Below are 24,831 nucleotides of genomic sequence, written 5' to 3' on the forward strand. Positions count from 1 at the left end.
TCACTAAGACACATACTGCATACAGCAGTTCTAGTTATAAAGGAGGTTATACAGGAAAATGACTGGAGCATGTCCGTGTTCATTGAGTGAGTTTCCAAAAGTCTGTGGCAGCATTGGCTTTGTTAACACCCTTTTACTAAATGTTTAGCAGCGCTTGGCTGGTGGCTGGTGTTAATTATCTCCACCCTGGTGGAGACACAGAAACCCAAAGGCAGTTAATATGCATGTCAGATCTGCAGTAGGTTTGTGTTTTTGAGTTTGGTTTTGGGGAAGGCTGTTGTTGTACATGCGCTCAGGGTTTGTCTGGGACAACATGTTATGTGAGGCAAGGAGCAAGGGATTTAGCAAATAAACATAATAAGAAGCACCACGCATTGGGCAGATGAGGAGGCTCAGCATAGCGTTGTTTTGTTTTTTTTGGCACAGTCAGTAGCCCGTGTCAGTGCAATGCAGCAAGAAATAAGATCCCCGAGCAGCAACATACAACCGAGCTGAGTGAGAAACACGACAGTACCTCAAGATTTTCACAGCTGAGAATGTGCTCGCTGCCCATATCCCTGACGGTGTAAAATAAATTATTTAATAAAGTGCATGACGAGCTGGTTCATTGTCTAATTAGCTATTAATGACATTGCTGCCACTGTGGAAGGCTCTGCACGGCCAGACTTATGTAACATTACTGAATGATAATTCTCAAAGCTCTGGAGAACATGCTAATCCGCTGCATAACTCATCACCACACAAGCCTTCTTCGTCAGTCAGCTGATCAGTACTCATAAGGTTTGCCATTCATTTTTGGTATTTCAGAACTGTTGAACTGCAGCTACATTCACAACTGTTATTTCCTTTTACACTGATCTTTAATCTGCCTTCTTTGTCTTAATACATTTTATGTTATTAGAGGTTAGAGGATGATGCTGCGGATGTAGCATAATGTTAAATCCTAAAGTCACTGCTCTCGCCACTGATTGTGGTTGCTGCTGTACATCAGTGAAGCATCTTGTTGGAATCTGTCAAGCCTTTTAATTTTACAGCACAGAGAAAAAAATTTAAATATTGCCCATTTGCAATGATATTCCTGGGGAAAGAGGCAAAGTAGTCAATGGTTATATATCACATTCTAACTATGGCATAAAAACCCAAACAATCAAGACAAAGTGCCACATACGTAGGCAGCAATGGTAGAAATCGGCATCTGCAGAACAATAAAATACAGAACATACTTCACGGATCTAAGTAAAAGCCTTTTTTTTTCTCATAGTAAAATGCAATCTTAATATGTAGTTCCATTTAGCTTCATCTGCCCTCATGGTAATGTAGGTATGTGTTTACTGAAATTGCTATAGCGTAACACCTTGTTCACATCTTTACACATTGTCAGAGTAAATTGGATATCATACGCAGCAGATTAGCTTCTCTTTGTCGCTGTCTGCTCTATTTCCTAAAATTGATGGACTAATGACATGCCGGCAACACACCAGAATTGGCAAAAAGGTCACCGCTGTTTCACATAACTTAGAACCACCGTCTCTCCACAACAAATACATCCAGAATTTAATCTTCACGTTGACTGATAGAGATTAAATAATTTAATGGTTTTATGATTGAGCGCAGTTTGCTCCTTACTGCTATCATTAAGTAACTCTTTTTCCAAAGGAGCTGGAGGCGATGTTGTGTTTATCACATCCTGAAAAGGCGAGTGTTTTGTTTCTGATGCTCTGGGGAGGAACGAAAGACGATGGCATGTACATAGAAAAACAAAGGACAAAGCTGTGAACAAGGCGTAATAACGATCTGATACCATCTGATAAAAAGATGCAAGAAACTGCCTCATCTGAGGAGGAGGTGCTGAGACACAGTGATGTTCGAGAATGAGCTTTTGCCCATACGCCTACTTCCTGTCAAAAAGCTGACACTTCCTCCCAGCGATGTAGTTAGACTCAGCTGCACTAATTATAGCGCCAAGTCCAACCGAGTCTGCAGTATTCTGCCTCAACTGCAAAATTGTGCTTAGGAGTTTATGTCCCAGAAGTGTTAAGGCTTTTTTAAATCTCAATACCAGACATTTCTCTAAGTACGAATGAGCTATACCAATGAAGGTTAACAAGATGAATAAATAGATGTAGGAGCGGTATTAAAGGTTTATATATTCACAAATAAGCACAATCAAGTCAATTTCAAAATAAGTAGAGAAATGAGGGGGAAAAAGAATTGGCCTGGTATTGGTGTTTTTGCCCAACTCATACGATATGTTTATCTTTTGAGTCAGAGAGGAAAGGTTTGCAGAGTAGCTAATTATGGTTGAATCTAAATCGTACTTGCAAGACATGTCAAATTAATTGACTGCAACGCCTATTCACTTTAGCCTGAATGTTAATGTATATGTTTTCCAGTTCTGAAGGTGTGTTACGTTATGTTAAAAATACAGTATTTAATCCTCATTCAACTGACATTCTGAATCTTTCTCTAAAAATTTATTTGGGAAAGGGTGAATTTTCACCGCCCCACCCAACCATGTACTTTAGTGCTCTCTGCAAACCTAACCTCTTAAGAGCGGCTCCTTCTCTTTCCTGTCATTGGGAGCCAGTAAGGATGAGGGGTTAGCATCAGTGTTAGCTGAAGTTAATGGAGCCAAAGGGTAGCCACGGCGAGCAGGAGCGACAGCCCCATGGTGGAGGCCAGGGAGGCAGCCAGGAGCCTGCCGTTGTTTACCAGCCTGAAGGAGATAACCTCAACCTTGAATCCATCCTCGGTGGCCATGCAGCGAAAGACCCCTTCCTTCAAGGGTGTGTCAACAACCGGCCCCAGGACACAGAAGTCCCCAGAGAAGAGGCAGGGATAGTTCTTGACACAATTGTCCTTCTCCCAGCGGTAAGTGGCATGGAAGGAGCGCACAGGGCAAGGAAGAAAGACGGAGGTGTTGGACTGCACAAACACTTCTCTGGGGGAAGTTCGACGCTGCTTCAGAGCTATAGGGACAAAGAAATGAAGAGTTCTATACCAAAATAAATCTATTCATATTGTAATTATATATGTTGATTGTACTTATCTATGTAAACACCTGATATAACTCATCCCATTTCTAGCAAATTCAAATATTTGTTGCTATAAACACCAATTGTTTTGTAGATTTTTTTCCATTACACCTGGCAAAGCAGACAATTGCCTCAGGACCCCAGACATTTTTATATATTCAATATGTTTCAATTGGTGTATATTTTGTTAAGCAGTTATTTGATTAGTTGCAAATTCATATGGGAATATGCACCACTAAAGCCCATTATCAGCAGAAATGATATGTGCCCTACAACACGTTCTCACTCCCATCTCATCACATATGCTTAGCATCACTTTTTAATGCACTGGGTTCTAGATGCGCAAGTCTCCATGGTAAGTTAACAATAAATGTACGACGTCCATTCAAGTTAGCAATAATAAATATACAATGTCTGGTTAGATTTTCAAAATAAAACATGGTTAATGTTGTGAAACAGTGGCAGATTGTTTAGGTTTAGGCACCAAAAGCACTTTGTTAGGTTTAGGAAAAGATCATGGTTTGGATTAAAATAGGTATGGAAGTTATGTAACTTAAGTTAGTAACAATAGCTTATGTATGTTACATAACTTAAGTTAAAAAATAAGTCAATGTTGACTGTTCACGATTGTTCAGGATTGTTGCATGCATTGCTCTGGTGTCCATGTAACTTATGTAATGTATTTTTACATTATATTAGAAAGATACAGTTTAATCTTTAAATGTTCCTTATAATACTGCACTGTAATACTACAAAGGCTAACAACGTTGTATTGCAATACAAGAACATTGCTGCGTCTTTATTTCCATGTCTTAATGACCGAAAAGGTTCATTACAAGAACCAGAGACCTGTGTCTTTAGCATCCAGTTCTTTTTTATATTACACGGTGCAGAATGATAATGTATCTCTAATATAGCCAACAAATGTGTATATATACACCTTTTTGTAGGGTTCTGATTGTCATAAGAGTCAGCCAGAAATATTCAGCTGGAGTTCTCAACTAAGCAATGGAGTTATTTAGCAAGCTAATCTTTTTTTTTTAAACTCTAATTGAGAATGATATAGAATTAACAATGACATACATTGCTCTAAGATATCAGTTAAAACACCTTGCTTCTCATTGTGTTCAAGTATATTCTAGGGAAATAGATCAAAACTTGTTACTGGATCCACATGTCCTGCATGTGGCACCACTGACACAACTGGAAATAAATAGTAGTAGTAATAGTTAAAATTAGATCACTTAAGGAGATAGCCTTCCCTCAGAGGAGAGTAATTGTCCTGCTTTTTCGGGGTTATAACTAGGTTTTGAGCTTTGAAACAGGGCAAGCCATCATGTAAAAAAAATCTCTCCCTATGGGTTTTTGGACACTTGTTCAATTATATGATAATCATCTTTTTACTGTAGCTCCTCAGAAAGGTTCCTATTTTGGTTTAATTAAGATACAGAGAGAGTGGGAGAGAGCAGATAAGGGCTCACCAGCAGCTTCCCCACAAACCGAGGCGTTCGACTCGTCCAGATTCTGAAGGAGTGTCCTGTTGGAAAATAATAGAGGACAAATTAGCAGCATTAAATAGTTTCATGCTGCATGAGGCTTATGAGCCTCCACAGCAACCTACTACTCGCAAATTAAAACAAGCAGAGACAAATCATTCAACAATGTCGGCGGGGGGGGGGCAGAGGCTTTTTCCAGCACATGATTGATTTTTACATTCATTCGGAAAAGCACAAGATCCATTGAAGCCAAAGCAATTTACAAAGTGAAACAAAGTATTAATAAGCAGTTTTGGTATTTTTTTTAAAACGCAGTTTCTTCAGAGATAAAGAAAGTTTCATCACCTCACGGCCAACGATTGTCAATCAAAACATAAGGTGTTATTTCTTTAATTGCAGATTTATGCTTTACATCTGACAGTACTGAGACAGTGTTTGTGAAATGACTGATGATGTGTGCTCAGTTTCTCCCTTGTTGGCTGATCTAAAAACACACAATAACTCTACAGTGACCTTATGCGTAGCTAACATACCCAGACGTGACATTGTATCCAGGTGGGATGGCGACGCACTTCCTCCTGGCCATGTCCCAGCCACAGTATGGATCCCGGGAAAGAATGCACTCCCTGCATGTGTCACCATAGCGACTGCAATCAGCCAGTGGCAGTCGCTGGACCTCCATCGCTGTACCAACATACAGGTGTCCCTAAGGAGGAAAAGATGCAATATATTATGTCTTTTTTAATAACAGTAGTATTACTGGAATAAATAATTTTTGTGTCCCAAATTTGTATTATTTTTCAGGCAGCAGAGCTTCTGAAACAGCTTTCAAACCAACAAAGGACAGTTAAACCCTCAACTAAAACCCAAAATGAGGTACTTCAATATGGAAGACATGACTGGAAGACTTTGAATATCTAATAAAGGCTAGTATAATCCCAAACAGAAGATTACACAGCCTTATCTATCTCTTTCACTCAACAAGAAATCTGAAATATTTCTCAACAGGAATACAACTGAAATCACCCTCTACCACACAGTGTACCACTTTCACTCATACCTTTTGGGAGTCAATGGCCATACTTAGAACGGGGCCCTCGTTGTGAAACAGAGAGTATTGAGATATGATGAAGACCCCCTCGCTGGTGTGAAGAACTTTGAGAACTTTTCCTTGTTCTGTAGAAATAAAGGAGAATATATTAAAAATGGAGGGGAGGGATTTATCACAGGTCTGCAGTCATGTAAACTCATCTGCAAATGCTCACATCCAGAAAAAGACACAAACATTCTTGGTGTCATATGTTAAAATTTGTGCATTTGGGCTTTCTTTTTTGCCCTTCTTTTTTGCCATTTTCAACCCTTGTTGTGATGTCCAAAGTATTTTACAAATACATTGATTTGACTTGGACAGCTTCCACTCTTAAGGAATGCTGGAGGGCCAAAGGCAAAATGGCAACAGAATAGAGTTTTAGAGTTTTTTTGGACAAGCATTTGTAAGGGCAGAGCTGCTCTGGAAAGAGAAATAGGGTAACTGTACTTGTTTTAACCTCAATGGAAACACAGTATTGACTACAATAATACAATAGGCGAAGTCTTTTACTCAAGATGCTAATGGTAAGAATAAAATAAGGTTGAGCACGGTAGAAATCCTTGAATACATTAGATTCACATTGGAAATCCAGTAACTTTTGGATTGTGAGTCAATTTAGGATCAATTACAAAACTCTGATTTTGATTGAAACAATGGAGCATTCAGTGTCCTCGAACTTTTGCCTCTGGCTAGGATCTTTTTCAAAGTCTTCACTTTGTATTGAAAAGAGGGGACATTTAAGGAATCAGATTAGGGATGTGACAAAACACTTAGTTCATGAGACGTGATAATGCACAATATTGGAGTCACGAGAACAAGACAACAAGATGCTCTGATATTTAGAAGAAATATTCATTTATGAAATAGGCTATTCAATTGGGGCGTCTGGGGATCTGTTTCTTCTATATTTACCTTGCATTTCATGTTTTCGTATTGTGCAAGTAAACATTTTTCATAAATAAGCTAGCTAATTTTCAGAAAAATGTGGTTGAGGTGATGAGGACATGTCCCCAATGTAAATAACAACCATGATCTTTTTCCATAGCAACAGCAAATGAATGCCATTTGACATAAGTTGAATCATTGTAACTTTTGGAGGTAACGTAACCCTGTGGTATGAAGTCTGGATTTAAAAAGCCAGCAACTAACCTGGGGCTCCAGAACTTCAAGGGCCTCAAAGGTTTCAGGCCTACTGCATGTCAACTGTTTTGTGCTAGCTTGCTAAAAATGTCTGGGAATATGGACCACTGGAGCACAATATGAAAAATGACATGATAAAGGCATGGGTCCCCCTTTATTGAGGTCAAAATTTAGTCTCAAGACATCATTACTACACTTTCGTCCTTACGTTGCTAATTTCAAATTAATTTGTGTTTAATCAAATTATCACTCAGCAAGCCTCAAGCCAGGTAGTATTCCAGCATGGAAAAATACTTGTACAAGCACAGAGTATGGAAAGGAGACGCTTAATAAAAAATGGTCGTTTCTACATAATTGGTCATTGCGACAATCCCAGTGGGAGTGTTTTTCCTTCATCAATTCTCTTCTGAAATCTTGCTTTTGTGGATGACAGAAGAGAAACCTGCCTCACAAAGATGTGTGATCAGGAAGGACGATAGACATAGTGTGGATGATCAATAGTTATTAATTGGCTGTTAGGGCCATGCTGGGTTTAGTATATATTAATTGTGGTGGTGTCTGTATGAGATTCTGCTGGTTATGCTAATCTAGCTGTGTGAATCCCTGTCAATGATTGGTCCCTCTGGACCATCTACTTCCTGGTTGCTGTACGCCGGCTGGTGATTAGTGTTGCTATGATCTGACTGAACCTACCAATCAGAAGTCTCCAATCAACTCCAGCTGCATCCTAAAGGTTCAGTGTGTAAGTTTTTGGGGCATCTAATGGTGAGAGTTGTGAATTGCACCCCCCTTCCCCTATCCAAGCGAATTTTATAGCTACGGTGCCTGAGACAGGACAAAGATGTCATCTATAGCAGAGATAGCAGAGAGTTGCCAGTCAAGAAATCAGGTTTCTTTACACTGATATATTAAGAAATTATATTTGCTTGATTATTCAATAAAACCATATGTATTTTTGAATATTATTGTTACTTTTTCATTAATAAACAACAGCCACATCAAGAAATGAAGTGCTATTCTCCTGTAATACAGCATTTAATAACTTGGGAGGGTTGGCTCATCTGGACTAACATACCAAAGTAAATGAAGAACATCTCAGAAACTATCACATCAAGTGCATCAAGCGTGACCACAGACTGATAACAGGACAATCACTGTTTCTGCACCACAGTCCATTATAAACCACATAATACATGAAGTTTACAAAGGCATTGGCTGGTGAAAAAACACCCTTTTTTTTAAAGCAAATTCTGAAAGTAGGCTATTCATTATTGGTCCCTTAATAGGCACACGGTCTTGTTATATATCACTATTAGCAATAAAACTGTAACAGCAGCTTCCCTGCTGTTACAGTTTTATTGCACTAATATTCATCATCTGTTTGTCTCAGGAAGGTAAGGACACATTTCTGTCCACGTAGCAAAGCCATAACAGAGGCTGGAGAGCTACATGAAATTACAATCCACCTACATATTTTTATTACCAGTGCAGTAAAAGTTTAGCTGGTTAATCTGAGCTTCGATGCTGGAAGCTGCAGTTTTATTGCCAATTAGTGATCAGCTGATTGTCTGACGAACATAACAAAACCAAAACAGAGCGCTGGAGAGAGAAAGACACTACATGAAACTAATCCAACAACATATTTTACACCACAAGCCAAAGCACAGGGCTGGAGAATAAACCAGTCCAACTAACCTTATTTTTCTAAGCTAATGTTCCGGTTTTATTGCCAATTAACGTTACTGATCAGCTGATTGTCTCGCTAACATAACCGGCAAAGCCAACCTACAGGCTGGAGAACAAGTAGGCGACATGAAATTAATGCAACTACATATTTCACACCGCTGACAGGGGAAACGCCTCATGGCTCTCTGTGATTATGGCCAGCTTCAAGCTAAAGCTATCAGGGAACAGCTTTCATTTGCAAGTCCGACAAACTTAAGTTAATTACCTGTCTAGCAAAAAATAGACAACTTCAGCACTGCTTTGAAAACATCTGTCCCACATTACCACATTATAGCATTCCATCTGGGAAAATCCACAACATCCGTGATTTCTGCCGTCTGCATCTGTTCCGACTCCTCTGGCTTCATGGTATAAAGATCAACAGGCTCTTGTGCTAAATATTAATGTCACTTCTCTTCTTACTTCTAATAAACCAGAGGACTACTCAGAGACTCTTTATTATTATTATTATTATCATTCTTCTTCTATGGACGCATTTATGTAGTGACAGGCGTCTACACTGCCGGAATTTGTAGTGTACAAACAGTGTGCATATTATATCAAATAAATCTGGACTATTCCAAACTCTTTCTCTCTCCCTGGGAGAAAGAAAAGGAAGGGGTGAGATATCAACTCAACAGACGGCTGAAGAGACCCCAAAGGAAAAGGTGAAAGGTTTGCTTTCCCTAAGTGCTGTTTCTGGGCAGTCTGATCGTAAAACTGGCCACCTCTGATGCTGCAGCGAGATAACGCTGCCTGACTGTTAGAATGACAAAGAAACACTGACCAGAGATTAGCGTTCTCCTGAACAGCCTATCGGAACTCTTCTTAAGAGAGGGCAGTTAACCCTAAACTGCCCCACACACACGTAACCATGGCAACGGACCTTCATCTTTGTTTGATTACCTCACATCAAAGGATATTCTCCTTTTCACAGCCAGATGTAAATTTGGGAGGAACTCCAGGACACCCAGAAGACATTGCCTTGAACACTTTGTGCAAACAAAGGACTGTCTCCTCAAAACTCAAAGCATTACCTTGTTTAATTAAATAATCTTTAAGTTACTCAACTAGGTCTCCCCACTCCATTTGAGTAATTATGTTACCATGTTGGTGTTATTTGTTGTTTAAAGAATCTAAATAAGTTAATTTTGCAGTGTTTTAATTTTCAGCAAGGATCCCGGACCTTTATTCATTTTGTTGTAATCAATGCTTTGTTCCCAACACTTTCTGACACTTCCTTTAGAAAGGATATGATAAAGAAATGTCATCCTATACCCGATTAATTTTCCAGCTCGAATTTAATAATAAAATAACTAAATTCCCCAGCTCCTGAGCAGAAGGTTGTTTTAGGGTGAATCAAAGCTCATGTAACCTGAGCTCCCCCAAGTGGACAAAATAAGTATTACATGCCATCGTCTGAAATGTATAAATGTCACTCTGTATTTATCTTGTCCATATTTCTAATGCTATTCGTGTATCTTACTTATATTCTCTAAGAACATGTAACAGCCAATATATCCAGAAAGCTAGTTAAGTTCCTCATCTGATGTGATTCCTAGGAAATGCTAACCTCAAAGTTTAACTAACAATTGTTTTCCTTTTTATCAAATGCTTAAAACGAAGAACGGTATAACCGTTTGACAATTCAGGTTTGATTGTGGGAAGATATTTGATTACAATACGCGCAAATAGATTTTGATTAAACATATTAAAGTTAAAGAAAAGACAAGCCCTCCCTCAGGGGAACAAAGGACTGCCCTCTTGGAACTACGCCCCAACAGACAAAAGCAGCAACACACGCTGTCTCGCTCTCTTTGTCCTCGCTTGTTCCTGGCTCTCAAACGGCGCTTCGGCACGCGCCCAGCGTGCCCCCTCTCCCGGCAACACCCTAAGAAGCTCGACCCGGCGCAGCGAAGGCCTTGTTCGTTTCAAGCCACACACGCGAAATGCCGTTTTCCCTTGTTTCCAGCAATTTTACTTGCTTTGGGGTTTTTTTTGTTAAAAGTTATCAGTAAATGTTATACTAGTTTCATTCAAGAACGACCAAGTTCTTTTTTAGCTTTATCCTTCGAGCTAAATTACACTGCTCCCACAGAGGTCGGACCACGCCGCGTGGCCCGCCAGCAGTAACAAAGGAACCAAAGGAATTTTGTGTGTATTGCCTATCTCAAAGTCCTTGCCACGAGAATTTACCCCTTCGATATGAGACTGACTGATTCATTTAAGATAATTGAGCGATTAATAACTAATTGATCACTAGTGAATAATTGTATAATTATTAAAACACTACCCAGAGGTCCGGAGACTCTGGGCGAATTGGATCTCCGGTGGTGCCTCTCGAGAGATTTATGAATTAATATTTTTTGAATATTACAATTCATAATTTGGTATTAATTCTCATAAATGTATTAGATCAATGTAGTCATGCTACAAATTATACAATCAGAAGAAGAACGCTGTGATGAAAAACGCACTCTGTAGGCTGTTTGTCCGTTAACGGCTACTTTAGAAACATGACGACAAAATACTGCGATCTCCATAGAAGGGAGTGCCCGCGGTTATGTAGATATAAATGGCTCATTCTAAGGTAATAAAAACAAAATGGTTCATTATGTAAGGTCTTTACACACCACTGAAAACAGAAATATTACACACTGAACCTTTAAATAACTTGTGTATCCACAGTTCAGGGCGGTTGTGAACCAGTGATGAGTCTGCGTTGCTGTTGGGTTGCATATAGTGTTTAGTATAGAGAGTGTGTGTGTCTAGAGAGTGTTTAGTATTGCCTGTCTGTTGCCTATCAGAGTGGCTTCAGTCAGTGCTGAGATCCTTTTGTAATTCACCTTGTTTGTTATAATGTACCAAGTGTTGGACACTCCTTAGTTTGAGACCTCTGAGTTTGCAGAATAACTGCTAGTTATTGTATTTGTTTTTTTGTCTTTTGTAAGCTTATGGGTGTTGACCTCTTTTTGTTCTTTAGTGTAACTAGTGTATTTTGAGCCAAGATGTAACCTAACTGTCTTTGGATAAGACCTCTTTTGTTTTACTTGTTAACGGTAGGTTGTCAGCACCTGTATAGCCCTCTTTCTGTTGTATTTCTTTGTTCAAGCGCTCTCTCCTGGTTCAATAAACACTTTACATTAACCAGAACCATTCGAGTTGTCGTATTCCATCTCATTTTCAATCTCAATTATATGTTCCTGCTCTACACGACGAGCCGGGTCGTAACAAGGCACACAAACAAACAGTGAAAACAGCCCATTGGCCATTATATGGAGACATACTCATCAATCTTGCTACACACATTATTGACAGAAGGTAAGGTCAGCCACACTGACCAGGGCAGAGCAGCACACACATTTGATTTTATCTATTTCTTACACAGCAATAAAAATGCTAATGGTTATTTTTGCGAGTTGTTTCAGATACCCCCAACTTGAAATTACTGGAGATCAATAATTCCATGTGGCACATTTCAGACACTTATGACTTATGAGCAGCTCTGAGCCTCTGACATCATTACTTACTAAACTGCACCGCCCTTTGAGCTTAACTAGCAGATAACATCTTGATTAGCAACAATTACAGTTGGCATCTACCTACACTTCTGTTTCTGATCCTAATGCAGAAGCTGAGTGAATAAAAAGGTAAGATGAACACATTTGTTATTTTCATCAAGTCCATCCTTACTGGCCTACAAGCCAAAACAATAGCATTGCTCCTATTAGCTAATTATTCTGCTTTAGGAACTTACGTGTTTGTGATTTCAACATGGAAAAATAATTTTCAGTACTACACAAATGAACATAAGCATGGTCACAGTGCCACATTAGTGTGAATATTTGCTCCAACTACCATTTGGTCCAAATGAAATCTGCCTCATAAATTGTGTTTCCTTTTCTCTGAGCAGAGCGCTCCAGTAGACTCTAGTAGACTCTCAGGCTTGTTGGAATTTGGTACATCTCTGTTCAATTTTGCACTATTGGTCAATAGTGCTGTCTTGCATGCAGCTTGATTTTGAAAATGGAGGAGTCATTATTGCAGGTGGGAGCCATCACTCTGTTTTGTGCAATGGTCTATTACACTACCAGACAGCTAAATGCGGCATTACTCTCACAGACGTGTAAAGCAGGGGTCGGCAAATAAGTCTGGCATCGGGCCAAGCTGTCATATGGCGGCCAGAACAAAGTCAAACAATATGAATTTAGCTGAGTCGGAACTGTGCGGGACTCCCTATGGCTAGCTATTGAGATCAATTCCATGTTTTTGCGGGTATTTTTTTCTCCCTTGTTAAACAAATTGAATAAAAGGACATTTTTGCACATGCTCACATAAAGCATGTGCTGCAGTGTGTGTGCGCGTTCATAAATCTATGGACACTTATTTTCATTTCCCTGAGGAAATTCAGGGGAATCCAATCACACGTTTACTGACGGCTTTTTCAGAGGTGTGTCAAGCACGCCAGAGACTCTTTTTAATGTCCTTCAGAACTCTTCAAAGTAAAAGCTCTTAATAGACTCGACATGAAGCATTGCTAAAAAAAATGTTTATTTTAGAGGCACAATCACTTAAGAGGAAGTGGTTATTTGAGTAACTGTTGCTGTCATGACTGAGATCTATTTCAGCACCAGCCGTTGTCAATTTATTATTATTTTTTTTTCTGCTATCAAAGCAATCTGGCCGCGGGCCAGATATTATTGCTGGCAGGCCGGTTCTAGCCGCCTATTGCCGACCACTGGTGTAAAGTCTAATGCTCTGCTCAGTATTTCTTTATTGACAAGTACCTTTTAGAGAGGGGAGATTTTATTGGAATGAAAGCTAATATAAATGTTCTATTACCTTTTACTATTTGCATTCCCTAACTCACTCCCTCCACTGCTCCTTCCTTTCAAATAATGACCTGACAGATATTAAGGCTCCCCACAGAAAGACGTTCTAACTTACTTCGTCTTTTGTCAAGTCTAAGATTATTTTACCTTCCTAACTGTGCAAATGTGATTACAGTGATACCTTTTTTATCTTACATCTTTATTTCCTGAATGCTCCCTCCACCATGCATAACTAGGCAGGCAGGTTCTTGCTGTCACTTAGACTTCTTTTGTCCCGAAACTGTCTTGTCTCTTTTCGTAAACTTCAAATCTTTTTCCTCTGTAGTCAAAGATAACCTTCTCCATTTTATTCAGTTTATTCTCATATGATTCTTTAATCCTGTCTACAGCTATTTTCAGCACTTTTATCAAAACAGTGTATCAGCACAAAAATAGCAGCAAGACATTCTGAGGGGGAAAAAGGTGACAATGCTGAACTCATGTGGCATCTGCTGAGAGAATCTGTTTTTTTGTTTTGAGAGTTTGCTGAGCGCACATATTCCTTTGCAGTAAACACCTTCCCGACTAGCTTTTTATTTTACATTTTCACAGTTGGACTAAAAGCTTTGACGGTTGGGCAGAAGGCCTACAGGCTCTGCTAAAAGGGTCTGTTTCCCTTCTCTCTTAGGTGCAACCTCTTAACACTGAAATGCAGTAATTTACTTCCCCTACTCATATTTTTTCCCAGCCATGCACCATCTTGGTCTGCCTCTCTAACCTTTAGCTATTGCCACCTTGAATGTCACACTCTGTGAAAAGAAATAATTTCTGATCTCAAACATAAAGTCAACTTGAAACATGTGTATGGCTCTGACATTTCTTCCATCCCTGAGGGGAGCTTTCTGCTGTATCGCCTCCATGACTAAAATGGTCCAAGCAGCTTTACTTCTTCAGGTGGTCAATCTGTCTGAGTAACAGAAAGAAAAGAAATCTTTCACTGCCGCCTGTTTTTTTTGGTTTGTTCCATTTCCAACAGTCACCACTCTCAGATACTAACTGCTCCAGTTTTCCTCAGGCTCTCAAAAGGTCTACAACCTTTCTTACCTCCTTTGCTGCTTTTTTTATGAGTCTTTGGAGGCCTGACGCGCTCATAGTCAGACAGCTTTGGGTTGAACTTCAGTTACTGACTGTAGATTTGCAATGTGTCCAGCGCTGTTGGTTCTAGCTAGGATTTGTCAGGAGACTTAACTGACTTGCAGTTAGGCTTAGGGAATCAGTGATTTCATCCGTTAAGGTTTCTCCTGAGCATACTTGCCAACCCTCCCGTTTTTCATTACCCTCTCCCAGTTTCCTCCTGAGGTCACAATTCTCCCATACTTTTCCCAATTTATGACAGATTTTAACACCTTTTTCCGCCCCTTTTTCCCTTTTCCTCATCACAACCTGTTTCTGGCCCTGTGCAGTGTGTATAAGGAGAGGTGCTCGAGCCTTGTCCTCCTTGGTGAGTGAGAGAGAAATGGAGAGTACTAAGAGAAAGAAATACTCAAGCAAATTTCAGACATCCCAGAGAGAAGATATTTCTTATATTTCTTATGTTGTAAAGTAGAACGGCATATATTTTGTAAAATCTGCTGCATCATTTTTTTCCCATCCCGTACAGACTCTCTAAGTGGCAAGGGCAAAAACTGAATTAATTAATGAAAACTGTTGAATATTAGTTTATGGCAGAAGGGAGAATTATTCTGTATTCTAAAATTAAAAGTAACAAAAACATGATGTTGTAGTGTACTTATTTTGACATCTGCTCTATTTTTGATGTCTAAAAGAACAGCAAGTATGCTCCTAACTTGTCGACTTTGACCTTTTCTTTTTTTTTTCCACAAGCCAAACACCAAAGACTGAGACATCAGCCATATTGGACATATTCTTATATATAAACAGTACTGACCATATCACAAACTGCTTCAGTAGATCAGTGGCATGAATGTAGCTATAGTAGTTTGTTTTGTTTGTCTTTCAATGATTTTGTTGTTTAAGAATACAGACTACTGACTAATTCTTTTGACTCGAACAGGCTCAAGAAACCTATGCATTTTAGCTGGCTGTAAACTGTAATCTTAGTAGTGTGTTTATGGCAATGTTTAAAAGACTTGGCCAATATTACTGTTCTTTCTAGTTCAGCAACTATAAAAAGGATTTAATTGATGGTGGGGTGATGGCGCAGTGGATAAGACTCATGCCTTTCGGGGTGAGAGACCTGGGTTCAATTCTCCACTGTGACATATCTGCCAATGTGTCCCTGAGCAAGACACTTAACCCCTAGTTACCCCAGAGGCGTGCGACATGACGTACTTAGCAGTTGTTAGTAGCTTTGGATAATAGTGTCAGCTAAATGAATAAATGTAATTTGTTTAAACTGCCGTTGGACCAGGTCTTAAACTGCCCTAGATTGAACTCTGGGGTTTAAATACATCACTTTTCCAGCTATATCCACTGCTGTAGAATCAGGTGGACTAAAGAAATCTCTGACCAAAAGAGACTCCAATGAAACTGAGAAGACCCAAAATAAAAGACTTAAAATACCAACCATTAACTGGGACAACAAATCCCAGCATGTTTTGAGGACATTTATCAGAAAAAGGACATATCACCACAACCAAGATGCTATAAAAGTGAGTGTTATCCCCAGAAATCAGGTCACAATCAGTTAAAAAACAGAACTACAACTTTACTTCACTTTGCTTTCAAAATAACTGAATGTTTTTTGAGGAAACATGAGACACAGACAGTACAATACCTTGAGTCAGTTACGAGAATGAAAGCAACTGCTTGCAGTGAATATCCTATATCCTATCCTATATGTCTGTCATGTTTCCAGGATCACAGATATTGAAGTAGATGGTTATTACATGCATAAAATCTGTTTAATCATTTGCTGGCTGTTGATCAAAAGACAGAGAAATCCATTTTGTCAAATCCTGCAGCGTTCTGTCAGCCTGAATCTTACACGGGAAGTCCCACAGAGACTAGTTAAGACAGGTTAGCTATTTATCCAATTTGGACTCTGTTAACTGCATGGCACCGTCCTGTCAGTTTTGTCTAGGTCAACATTTTAAAGTGAATTATTTTAGCCTCCAAACACATCTCTTTGCCAGATGACTATGACTAGAATAAACAAGATGTGTGCCTGTGCGGGTGGGGAAATTAGATGAGTTATGCCCTTGTGCATGGCACCCACAGTCTAGTCCTTGAATACTTGAGCTGGTACTGAGTGGCCAAAGTGTGTTTACTTTGATCAGCTGAGATGCAAACGACAAAAGATGGGACCCACTCATAAATAAACTGCTGCGTTGAGCTACAAATGGTCAACTCCACCGATTATATTTAATAAAGCATTATCAAAATTAAATTAAATTTATTCCGAGGGGCACTAAAATTCGACATTTTGGTGAAATGGAATAAATGGAACAACAAATGGAGTAAGTTACAAAAATTTAACCATGTCATTCTTCTCTCATTTTTTTTTCATAGCAGTTTTGTGGCATTCTTAAACATTAATGTCAAGCATTCTGAACACTACTTCTAATTGTTTCCTTTAATGTTGACCTAATGTCTATGATGTAGTTTTGTGCAATGTGCCACCAAAGAAATAAATGACGCCCAAGCCACAGAGCTGCAACAGAAACTCTGGCAAATAGAATCAAAATGAAAAAGACATGATGAGGAAAGTGGCTGCCATAATCAGCACGTTAATCAACTAAATATATTTGTTTTAGGTATGTCTGACACATTGACCGTCACATAATTCTGTGGCTGATCTGCTTTGCTTTCTCACCACAAACACACGCACCAGAGTTTGTCTGAAATGAGACATTCGCCCAACTTTTAAGGTGGACTCAGTGTGCTTGCTCAGTAAATGGAACCGGACCAAACAGGAAAAATGCACCAGATTTAATTTAGAGTGTACTAAACACATTAGGCGTGAATTCAGGCTGTAACTGGTCTTCTTCAGAAGGAGCCTCTTTGAGGGTGATGTCATCCATTTCAAAGATATTTATTGTATGAACGCTCAGTGATATTTGCTCTCCAGGCTAGCACTGGTATAAGCCATTGCTTTTCCTTGCACAAAGATTAACAATGCGGTTTCTGTCTCTGAGCACAGCTTTGTGAAAGATATTTATTGGAATTTCCATCACCAGGGAAGACTAATGTTCCAGGGCTACCCAAAATGCATCTGCATCGATTTCACTGCCCCTGGTCCAGAGGTGGACTCTGGCTTGCCACTTCTACTCTTTCATTGGTTTGAACTGCTCTAATGGAACTATCCATTATGAAGAACTGTCTGTCTGTCTCACTCACTAAAGATTGGATTATTAAGGGAGCCTCTCGCAATCATTTGGAGAGATACGAGAGCATGTTTGTAATTAATCATGCAGATTGAGGAGCTTGACTTGTTACAAGCCTGTGAATATTTAGAGCTGGTGCCCTGCAGTTAAGGTGATGCAATACTGAGCAGGAGGGAAAAAGGAATGCGATCAAACTGGAATTCAGAAAGGATAAGTGGGGGTCCAAGCTTTGTACGTTTCTTTTCACAGTAACAGAAATATTCAGTAGTGATGGCCTATCGTAAAATGAAACATTCAGTCAGTGTGGAACAGCAGTTCTCCAGTGCAACCTGTTCCTCTGGCCTCAGATACCAGTGCGACTCAAACTGCTCTAGTTTCTTTTTAGGCCACCACAGAGACCCATGGCTGTTCACAGCTTTCCATCCTTACCCTCCTATTACTGACACAGTTAGTAAAGCCCACAGCGAGAGGCCATCATCCTCTCTTTTAACACTATTTTGTTTTCTATGTGATATTATTAGAACCAACCCAGAAATGCTTGATGAATGACAAGCACACATCCACTGCAGGACTGAGAAATTGTACTCATCTTTCGATAAACTTCAGCGTGAGCTCATACACACATGAGCATATGACTTGTGATGGTTGCCATAGTAATCTCCCTGAGGCACAAGGCAATTTTTGGAGTAACTGCTATGGGCAACAGCAGCGCCTCAGCATCGCTGCTTTGATCAAATAGAAACAGTCATTTGAAGGCCAGGAATCATTTCAATAGATTTTGAATAGAACAGATTTTGACCTTTTGTTAATTTTTCAACTATTCTGTGCTTGAAATCAGAAGTCAAGTGTAACTTTCAAGTACAAGATAAGTTTTTTGCACAGTGTAAGAACATTAATGAAATGCCTGAAAATTTTTCTTATCCTGCTTGCCCATGGTGTTGTGCTGCTGAACTGGTAGAACCTTGAGTTGTATGGCTCACTAGATCCTCTGATAAGTGCAAATACTGTTGTACAGTTACAGAGAGATGAATTTCCCCCCATTCTATCCACTGTTATAGCCAAAATAACCAACCAACAAAACAAAGCAGGTGCAGTGTGAGCAAGATAATTTACAGTTAAAAACAATTTTAAAAAATGGGTCCCGCCTTAAGAATTTTTTGACAACTTTTTGTGTTAGTTTTTGCAGTTTTGGCTATCATATATTTGTGTTGTAACTTTATACTTTCTTAGATCTTTGACTGAGGCAACATTATTACAGTGGAGTCCATTAGGGCAAGTAACATGAGCAGTAAGACCATCAGTCAGTGCTGTCATTTAAAGCAGCATCAATCAGTATCCGTATATTAACAGTGAATCCGATGTGTATTGTTAAAGTGATTCTCATAGGCACAAATTAGTATCATAATAATGTTAAATCTTTTCTGCAGCTCCAGAAAGCTTTTTAGCCTCTCTTGAGCTCATAGTTTTGCTTTTACAGCACAATTAATCTCTGGTTCAGTCCCACCACTCTCATCAGCACCATTTCCAAAAGCAGCAGGCTGCTGTTTTAAGCAAAATAGCTCTGATAAACCACTTGCATACTACCTGCGTAGCATCAAACAGCAGACAGACAGTTTAGAACTTACTGAGGATGAAAATGAAACCTCTAGGAGCCAGGTATTTGTTTTGATCCAGACCTTGGGGACCATTGTTCTAGGGTCTGTTTTTTGGTGGAGACCAAACCAGAGATAAAGAAAGACATGCTCCATGACGTGTTAATAGGTCATTGTTAATTAAAAAGTAAAGGCAATAACATATCATGGCTTTATGTCTGCCAGCTGTTTTGGAGTTCTTCTGCCCTCTAACATCAAAAATATAATTAATGCAGCTTTAACATGGACCCTTCCAACACCTGACCTTTAAAACAGGGCTCAAGTTAAGGTTAGAGTTCGTTTTCAGTTAATTTGCCTACAAGTACATGAGGCAAGGCTAAGTTATCTGCTACCTTTCTGTAATGCACATCTAGCAAAGACACTGCAGACCTGTTCACCACGATCCCTGCACTCTATCAGTCAATAACAGAACATAATTACGGCAACTGCATGGAATAGTCCCACGACACAGGCCGAACCTTCCCACCATCACTCTATATCACAATGTGAATGATGTAGGAATATAATTAAAGCATGATACTGTCTGATCAGGTACAATATGTTCATCAAGTGTAAAGGTGGTGCTATCAACAGGTGAAAACAATGCTGAACTATAAATCAAAACCTTTGCAGCAGGATTCGCATTAATCCTTTGTGTCAGCTATAAATCCAGCTAATACAAAACTGAAACCCGCCCACTGGTATGAAAGCATAAAACAGAAAAAGTCCGCTAGTGCTAAATAAAAAATGTTTACCATTAACATAACAAACAGCTGAATCTTTAACACACACACAAATACGTGCATGCACACCTGTTCCAAGGTACAGGACACTGTAGTGCTCATCGTTGACCGCCAGGACAATGTCTGCCACAGTGTGCGTGATTTGGTCATCTGTCGGCAGGTCGAGTGGAGCCACACCAACAGGCCGGATCACATCCTCAATTTCTGGGTGGTATCTGATAACCCCGAGGTTCTTGATGTCGTTGTGACCTCCTCCTCCTACTGTCGAGTTTTTGCGGACACACTGAGAGAAGTGATGTAATCGATTCAGACCAGGCTGGGCTCTTGAATAAACATAATGCCCTTGGACACAGAGTTCAAAATAGCTTATCTTTTATTAACTCATGCCTTTCAAAAATAGCACTTCAGTCTTTTCACCACTGAAATAAAGGCTGACTCATGCAATTGTAATTTTCTTTCTCAGTGCTGTTTTTTTAGATTTGTCTGACAAAAAAGAAAAGAAAAAAAAAAGAAAAATTGTGTTGATTTTTCTTACCATCCCAGGGCGACTGCCAACAAATGGACTGCTGTAGCCCTTCAGTTTAGATGTGGAGAAAGCCTGGTCAATATCTTCGATGGAGTATGCACAGATCACTGTTCTTCCCCTGAAGAAAGGGAGAGAGAAATGTAATTACATCCACAATAAAATCAGGGCAAGTGGTTATGGGGGACATGTAGGGGCAAAGCTAGAAATTCTCAGCCAACCGAGGGCCCTAAAAAGTAAATGTCTATAATACCTGACTTGTTCTTGAGCAGTGGACCCCCTAGAGCGAATCAGTGTCTACCTGTTATCCCTTCTCACCAGTTAAATAGGTCTAAACATTTGTGGCCAGTTAAATTAAGAGATTTCATTTTGGGACAACTGTTGTATTCTTTTTACTTTTAGACGCTATAAAAATAAAATTGAATTATTGAATTAGTCACAGTTGCTTCCAGCAGAAATTCAACCAGGTCAACCCCTTGGCTTCAACCTTCATTGGAAGTGCATTTAACTTACTTCTGTGCACCTCCACACATAGTGAAAGACGACTCAGAATGTAACTTTGTTGTTCAGTGTTTGTTTGTTGTGATGTATATGTTTATTTATTTTAGATTATGACAGAAACTGGAACTGCAAATGAAATTTGTTTTAAGCTTTTTGTATGGCAGAGGGCCATTAATGTTAGCCCTTACTGCATTCAGATTTTTCTCTTTTTCTGCAGTAAAAAAAACAACACAACTTCACAACTCACGATATGAGAATCTGCCAAAATTAGTTATACTTGTATGTGAGGTCGTACCATGACTTGTAAACTTGCAATACAAGTGTATACCTCAGCTGATATTGCTGAAAAACTAATTGCATGTGTGTACTGCAACTTCATAGTTGTTAAAAATGTGAGTCAGTATTTTGAACAACTTGAGAAATCTATTGACAACGTCTTGGAGAAAATTCCACCACAATCTGTTCTGTATCATCAGATGTATGACAGCTGATATTGCTGGAATATCGCAAACTTATTGAACAATTATTCATCAGATTCTTATTCACATTCACAGGAAACTGTTATTACAGTTTAATGAAAGAGGAACTAACACTGACAAAACACCTTTTTTTTCAAAATATGATATAATGAAGAAACTTGTGTGTGTGTGTGGATGTGCTGCTGGTATGTGGTATGTACTGCTGTGTGGGTGGACAAGTGTCAGTTACTGTGTTATTCTTTTATTGTGTTATCAGTTTGTTTCATTGTATTATTTGCATGTTTTGTTTTCACGGAACCTGATAGACCAAACATATTTTCTGAATTTCTGAATATAAGTCAGCATTAAGTCTGACTTAAGTCAATATTGAACGCTGGATAATGTTGCTCTCCTCTATGGTTATACTGTAAAGTAATTTACAACCTTAGGAATTTACTTCTTTGAACTCCATAATACTACATACATCATACATCCTCAACTTCTTTCATATTAGGTTATGTTTACAACACAGCATCTGCATAAAAAAAGAATTTCATCAAAACAGATTAAGTCAAAGTAAAACAGTTGCAGGTACTTGCTCATTCAAGAATAATAGAGGTGTGTTTTGACATAGGTTCAGGCAACATCCAGGTCTATTGTGTAAAAGGTGTGTAATGTCCAAAGGCAATAAGTATGGTTTGTATGGGTGATGTTATTGACAGTGACAGCATGTGATTACACAGCCTGTCCTCAGCAGAAAAATAGGTGTATAGGTCATCTGTGTAAGCTGCTTATTATGACCCATATTTACGTTTATTTTTAGGCTGTGAACCCAAGAGACTAGAGGAAGGTGATTTCTGAAATGAAAACCGGGGACATTTTTGGTTTGGTGGTCAGTATGTCATTAAAAAATATAATGTTATAACATATGAAATAAAAAGGGGGCAATTTCGGTTTTAGAAACTGTCAAATATAACTCTTCTGAATGAAATCAAGTCATTCAGAGGCTAAATCTACCTTCCAGGCAATAAGTAGAGGCTGCAATCACTTTATGGCAAGTGGAATACTGCATTAAATGGATTTTTTTGGCCATTTAATGGGATAATTGTCTTTATTTTACACAGCAGTAAGTCATGTTCATTATAGGCAACATTCCTTTTTCCATATATAGACAAGGATATTAGACATATACGTCAACCAAACACATATTCCATCAGCAACAATGGGGTTCTGTTATTGCTTATAATCACGTAAATGTCATGCCTGGTTAAGCTATAAACTGCAAACACTTATTTGGCCACAATTGTGATTATTCTGTTAAAAGTATCACTTTGGTATCACCATGACACAAAGTGATGTTTATTTGCACGTTATGTCGGTTTGATCCAGATAAAAGCAGCTGTAGTCGTAAACTGGGCGATACAGCTTTAACATGCTGCGTGCGCTCCCGCGGACAGCAATCTGCAGTCTTCTGGCCGCGTAAAATCTGATTTCAGGTCTGTTAACACCTTAAACAGTCTATGATTAACACACAGTTAAAAACAGTGACATTTTCAGATGGGGACAGGGGACATCAAAACCAGGGACTGTCCCCGAAAAATGGGGACTTCTGGTCACCCTAGACTAGAGTTCATGTCCTGTGTAAAACCAAATCAACGCTGACTTATTTAAAGTTTTAAGTTAAATAACATTATGATGTTGACTTAAGTTACGTGAGTTAAGTCATGCAACTTACACGTAAACCACGTGTTTAACATCACGGGACTTCACGTGATTATGTAACATACTTAAGTGCTGGTATGTCTGTTGCTGGTATGTTCCAACAGTCATACAGTGCCTTGCGAAAGTATTCGGCCCCCTTGAACTTTTCGACCTTTTGCCACATTTCAGGCTTCAAACATAAAGATATAAAACTGTAATTTTTTGTGAAGAATCAACAACAAGTGGGACACAATTATGAAATGAAATTTATTGGATATTTCAAACCTTTTTAACAAATAAAAAACTGAAAAATGGGCGTGCAAAATTATTCAGCCCCTTTACTTTCAGTGCAGCAAACTCTCTCCAGAAGTTCAGTGAGGATCTCTGAATGATCCAATGTTGACCTAAATGACTAATGATGATAAATAGAATCCACCTGTGTGAAATTAAGTCTCCGTATAAATGCACTTGCTCTGTGATAGTCTCAGAGGTCCGTTTAAAGCGCAGAGAGCATCATGAAGAACAAGGAACACACCAGGCAGGTCCGAGATACTGTTGTGGAGAAGTTTAAAGCCGGATTTGGATACAAAAAGATTTCCCTAGCTTTAAACATCCCAAGGAGCACTGTGCAAGCGATAATATTGAAATGGAAGGAGTCTCAGACCACTGCAAATCTACGAAGACCCGGCCGTCCCTCTAAACTTTCAGCTCATACAAGGAGAAGACTGACAGAGATGCAGCCAAGAGGCCCATGATCACTCTGGATGAACTGCAGAGATCTACAGCTGAGGTGGGAGACTCTGTCCATAGGACAACAATCAGTCGTATACTGCACAAATCTGGCCTTTATGGAAGAGTGGCAAGAAGAAAGCCATTTCTTAAAGATATCCATAAAAAGTCTTGTTTAAAGTTTGCCACAAGCCACCTGGGAGACACACAACATGTGGAAGAAGGTGCTCTGGTCAGATGAAACCAAAATCGAACTTTTTGGCAACAATGCAAAACTTTATGTTTGGCGTAAAAGCAACACAGCTCATCACCCTGAACACACCATCCCCACTGTCAAACATGGTGGTGGCAGCATCATGGTTTGGGCCTGCTTTTCTTCAGCAGGGACAGGGAAGATGGATGGAGCCAAATACAGGACCATTCTGGAAGAAAACCTGATGGAGTCTGCAAAAGACCTGAGACTGGGACGGAGATTTGTCTTCCAACAAGACAATGATCCAAAACATAAAGCAAAATCTACACTGGAATGGTTCACAAATAAACATATCCAGGTGTTAGAATGGCCAAGTCAAAGTCCAGACCTGAATCCAATCGAGAATCTGTGGAAAGAACTGAAAACTGCTGTTCACAAACGCTCTCCATCCAACCTCACTGAGCTCGAGCTGTGTTGCAAGGAGGAATGGGCAAAAATTTCAGTCTCTCGATGTGCAAAACTGAGAGACGTACCCCAAGTGACTTACAGCTGTAATCGCAGCAAAAGGTGGCGCTACAAAGTATTAACGTAAGGGGGCTGAATAATTTTGCACGCCCAATTTTTCAGTTTTTTATTTGTTAAAGAAGTTTGAAATATCCAATAAATTTCGTTCCACTTCATGATTGTGTCCCACTTGTTGTTGGTTCTT

The 24,831-nt window shown here is 39.3% G+C and overlaps 1 protein-coding gene across 1 annotated transcript in view; it reads right to left on the reverse strand.

Annotated features, from left to right (window-relative positions):
* Positions 1-1,089: 1,089 nt before the first annotated feature.
* si:ch211-113g11.6 (uncharacterized protein LOC559008 homolog) overlaps positions 1,090-24,831 on the reverse strand; it is a 36,212-nt gene continuing 12,470 nt past the window's right edge. The window contains exons 7-12 of the mRNA XM_046044445.1: positions 20,553-20,661; positions 20,087-20,300; positions 5,592-5,707; positions 5,065-5,237; positions 4,517-4,572; positions 1,090-2,969 (exon numbers count right to left, since the gene is read on the reverse strand). Of these exons, the coding sequence (XP_045900401.1) occupies positions 2,623-2,969; positions 4,517-4,572; positions 5,065-5,237; positions 5,592-5,707; positions 20,087-20,300; positions 20,553-20,661 (1,015 nt within the window). The 3' untranslated portion in view covers positions 1,090-2,622. The remainder of the gene's footprint in view (positions 2,970-4,516; positions 4,573-5,064; positions 5,238-5,591; positions 5,708-20,086; positions 20,301-20,552; positions 20,662-24,831) is intronic.

This window comes from Micropterus dolomieu, linkage group LG03 (genome assembly GCF_021292245.1).
Source record: "Micropterus dolomieu isolate WLL.071019.BEF.003 ecotype Adirondacks linkage group LG03, ASM2129224v1, whole genome shotgun sequence".
In the NCBI taxonomy this organism is placed as follows: Eukaryota; Metazoa; Chordata; class Actinopteri; order Centrarchiformes; family Centrarchidae; genus Micropterus; species Micropterus dolomieu.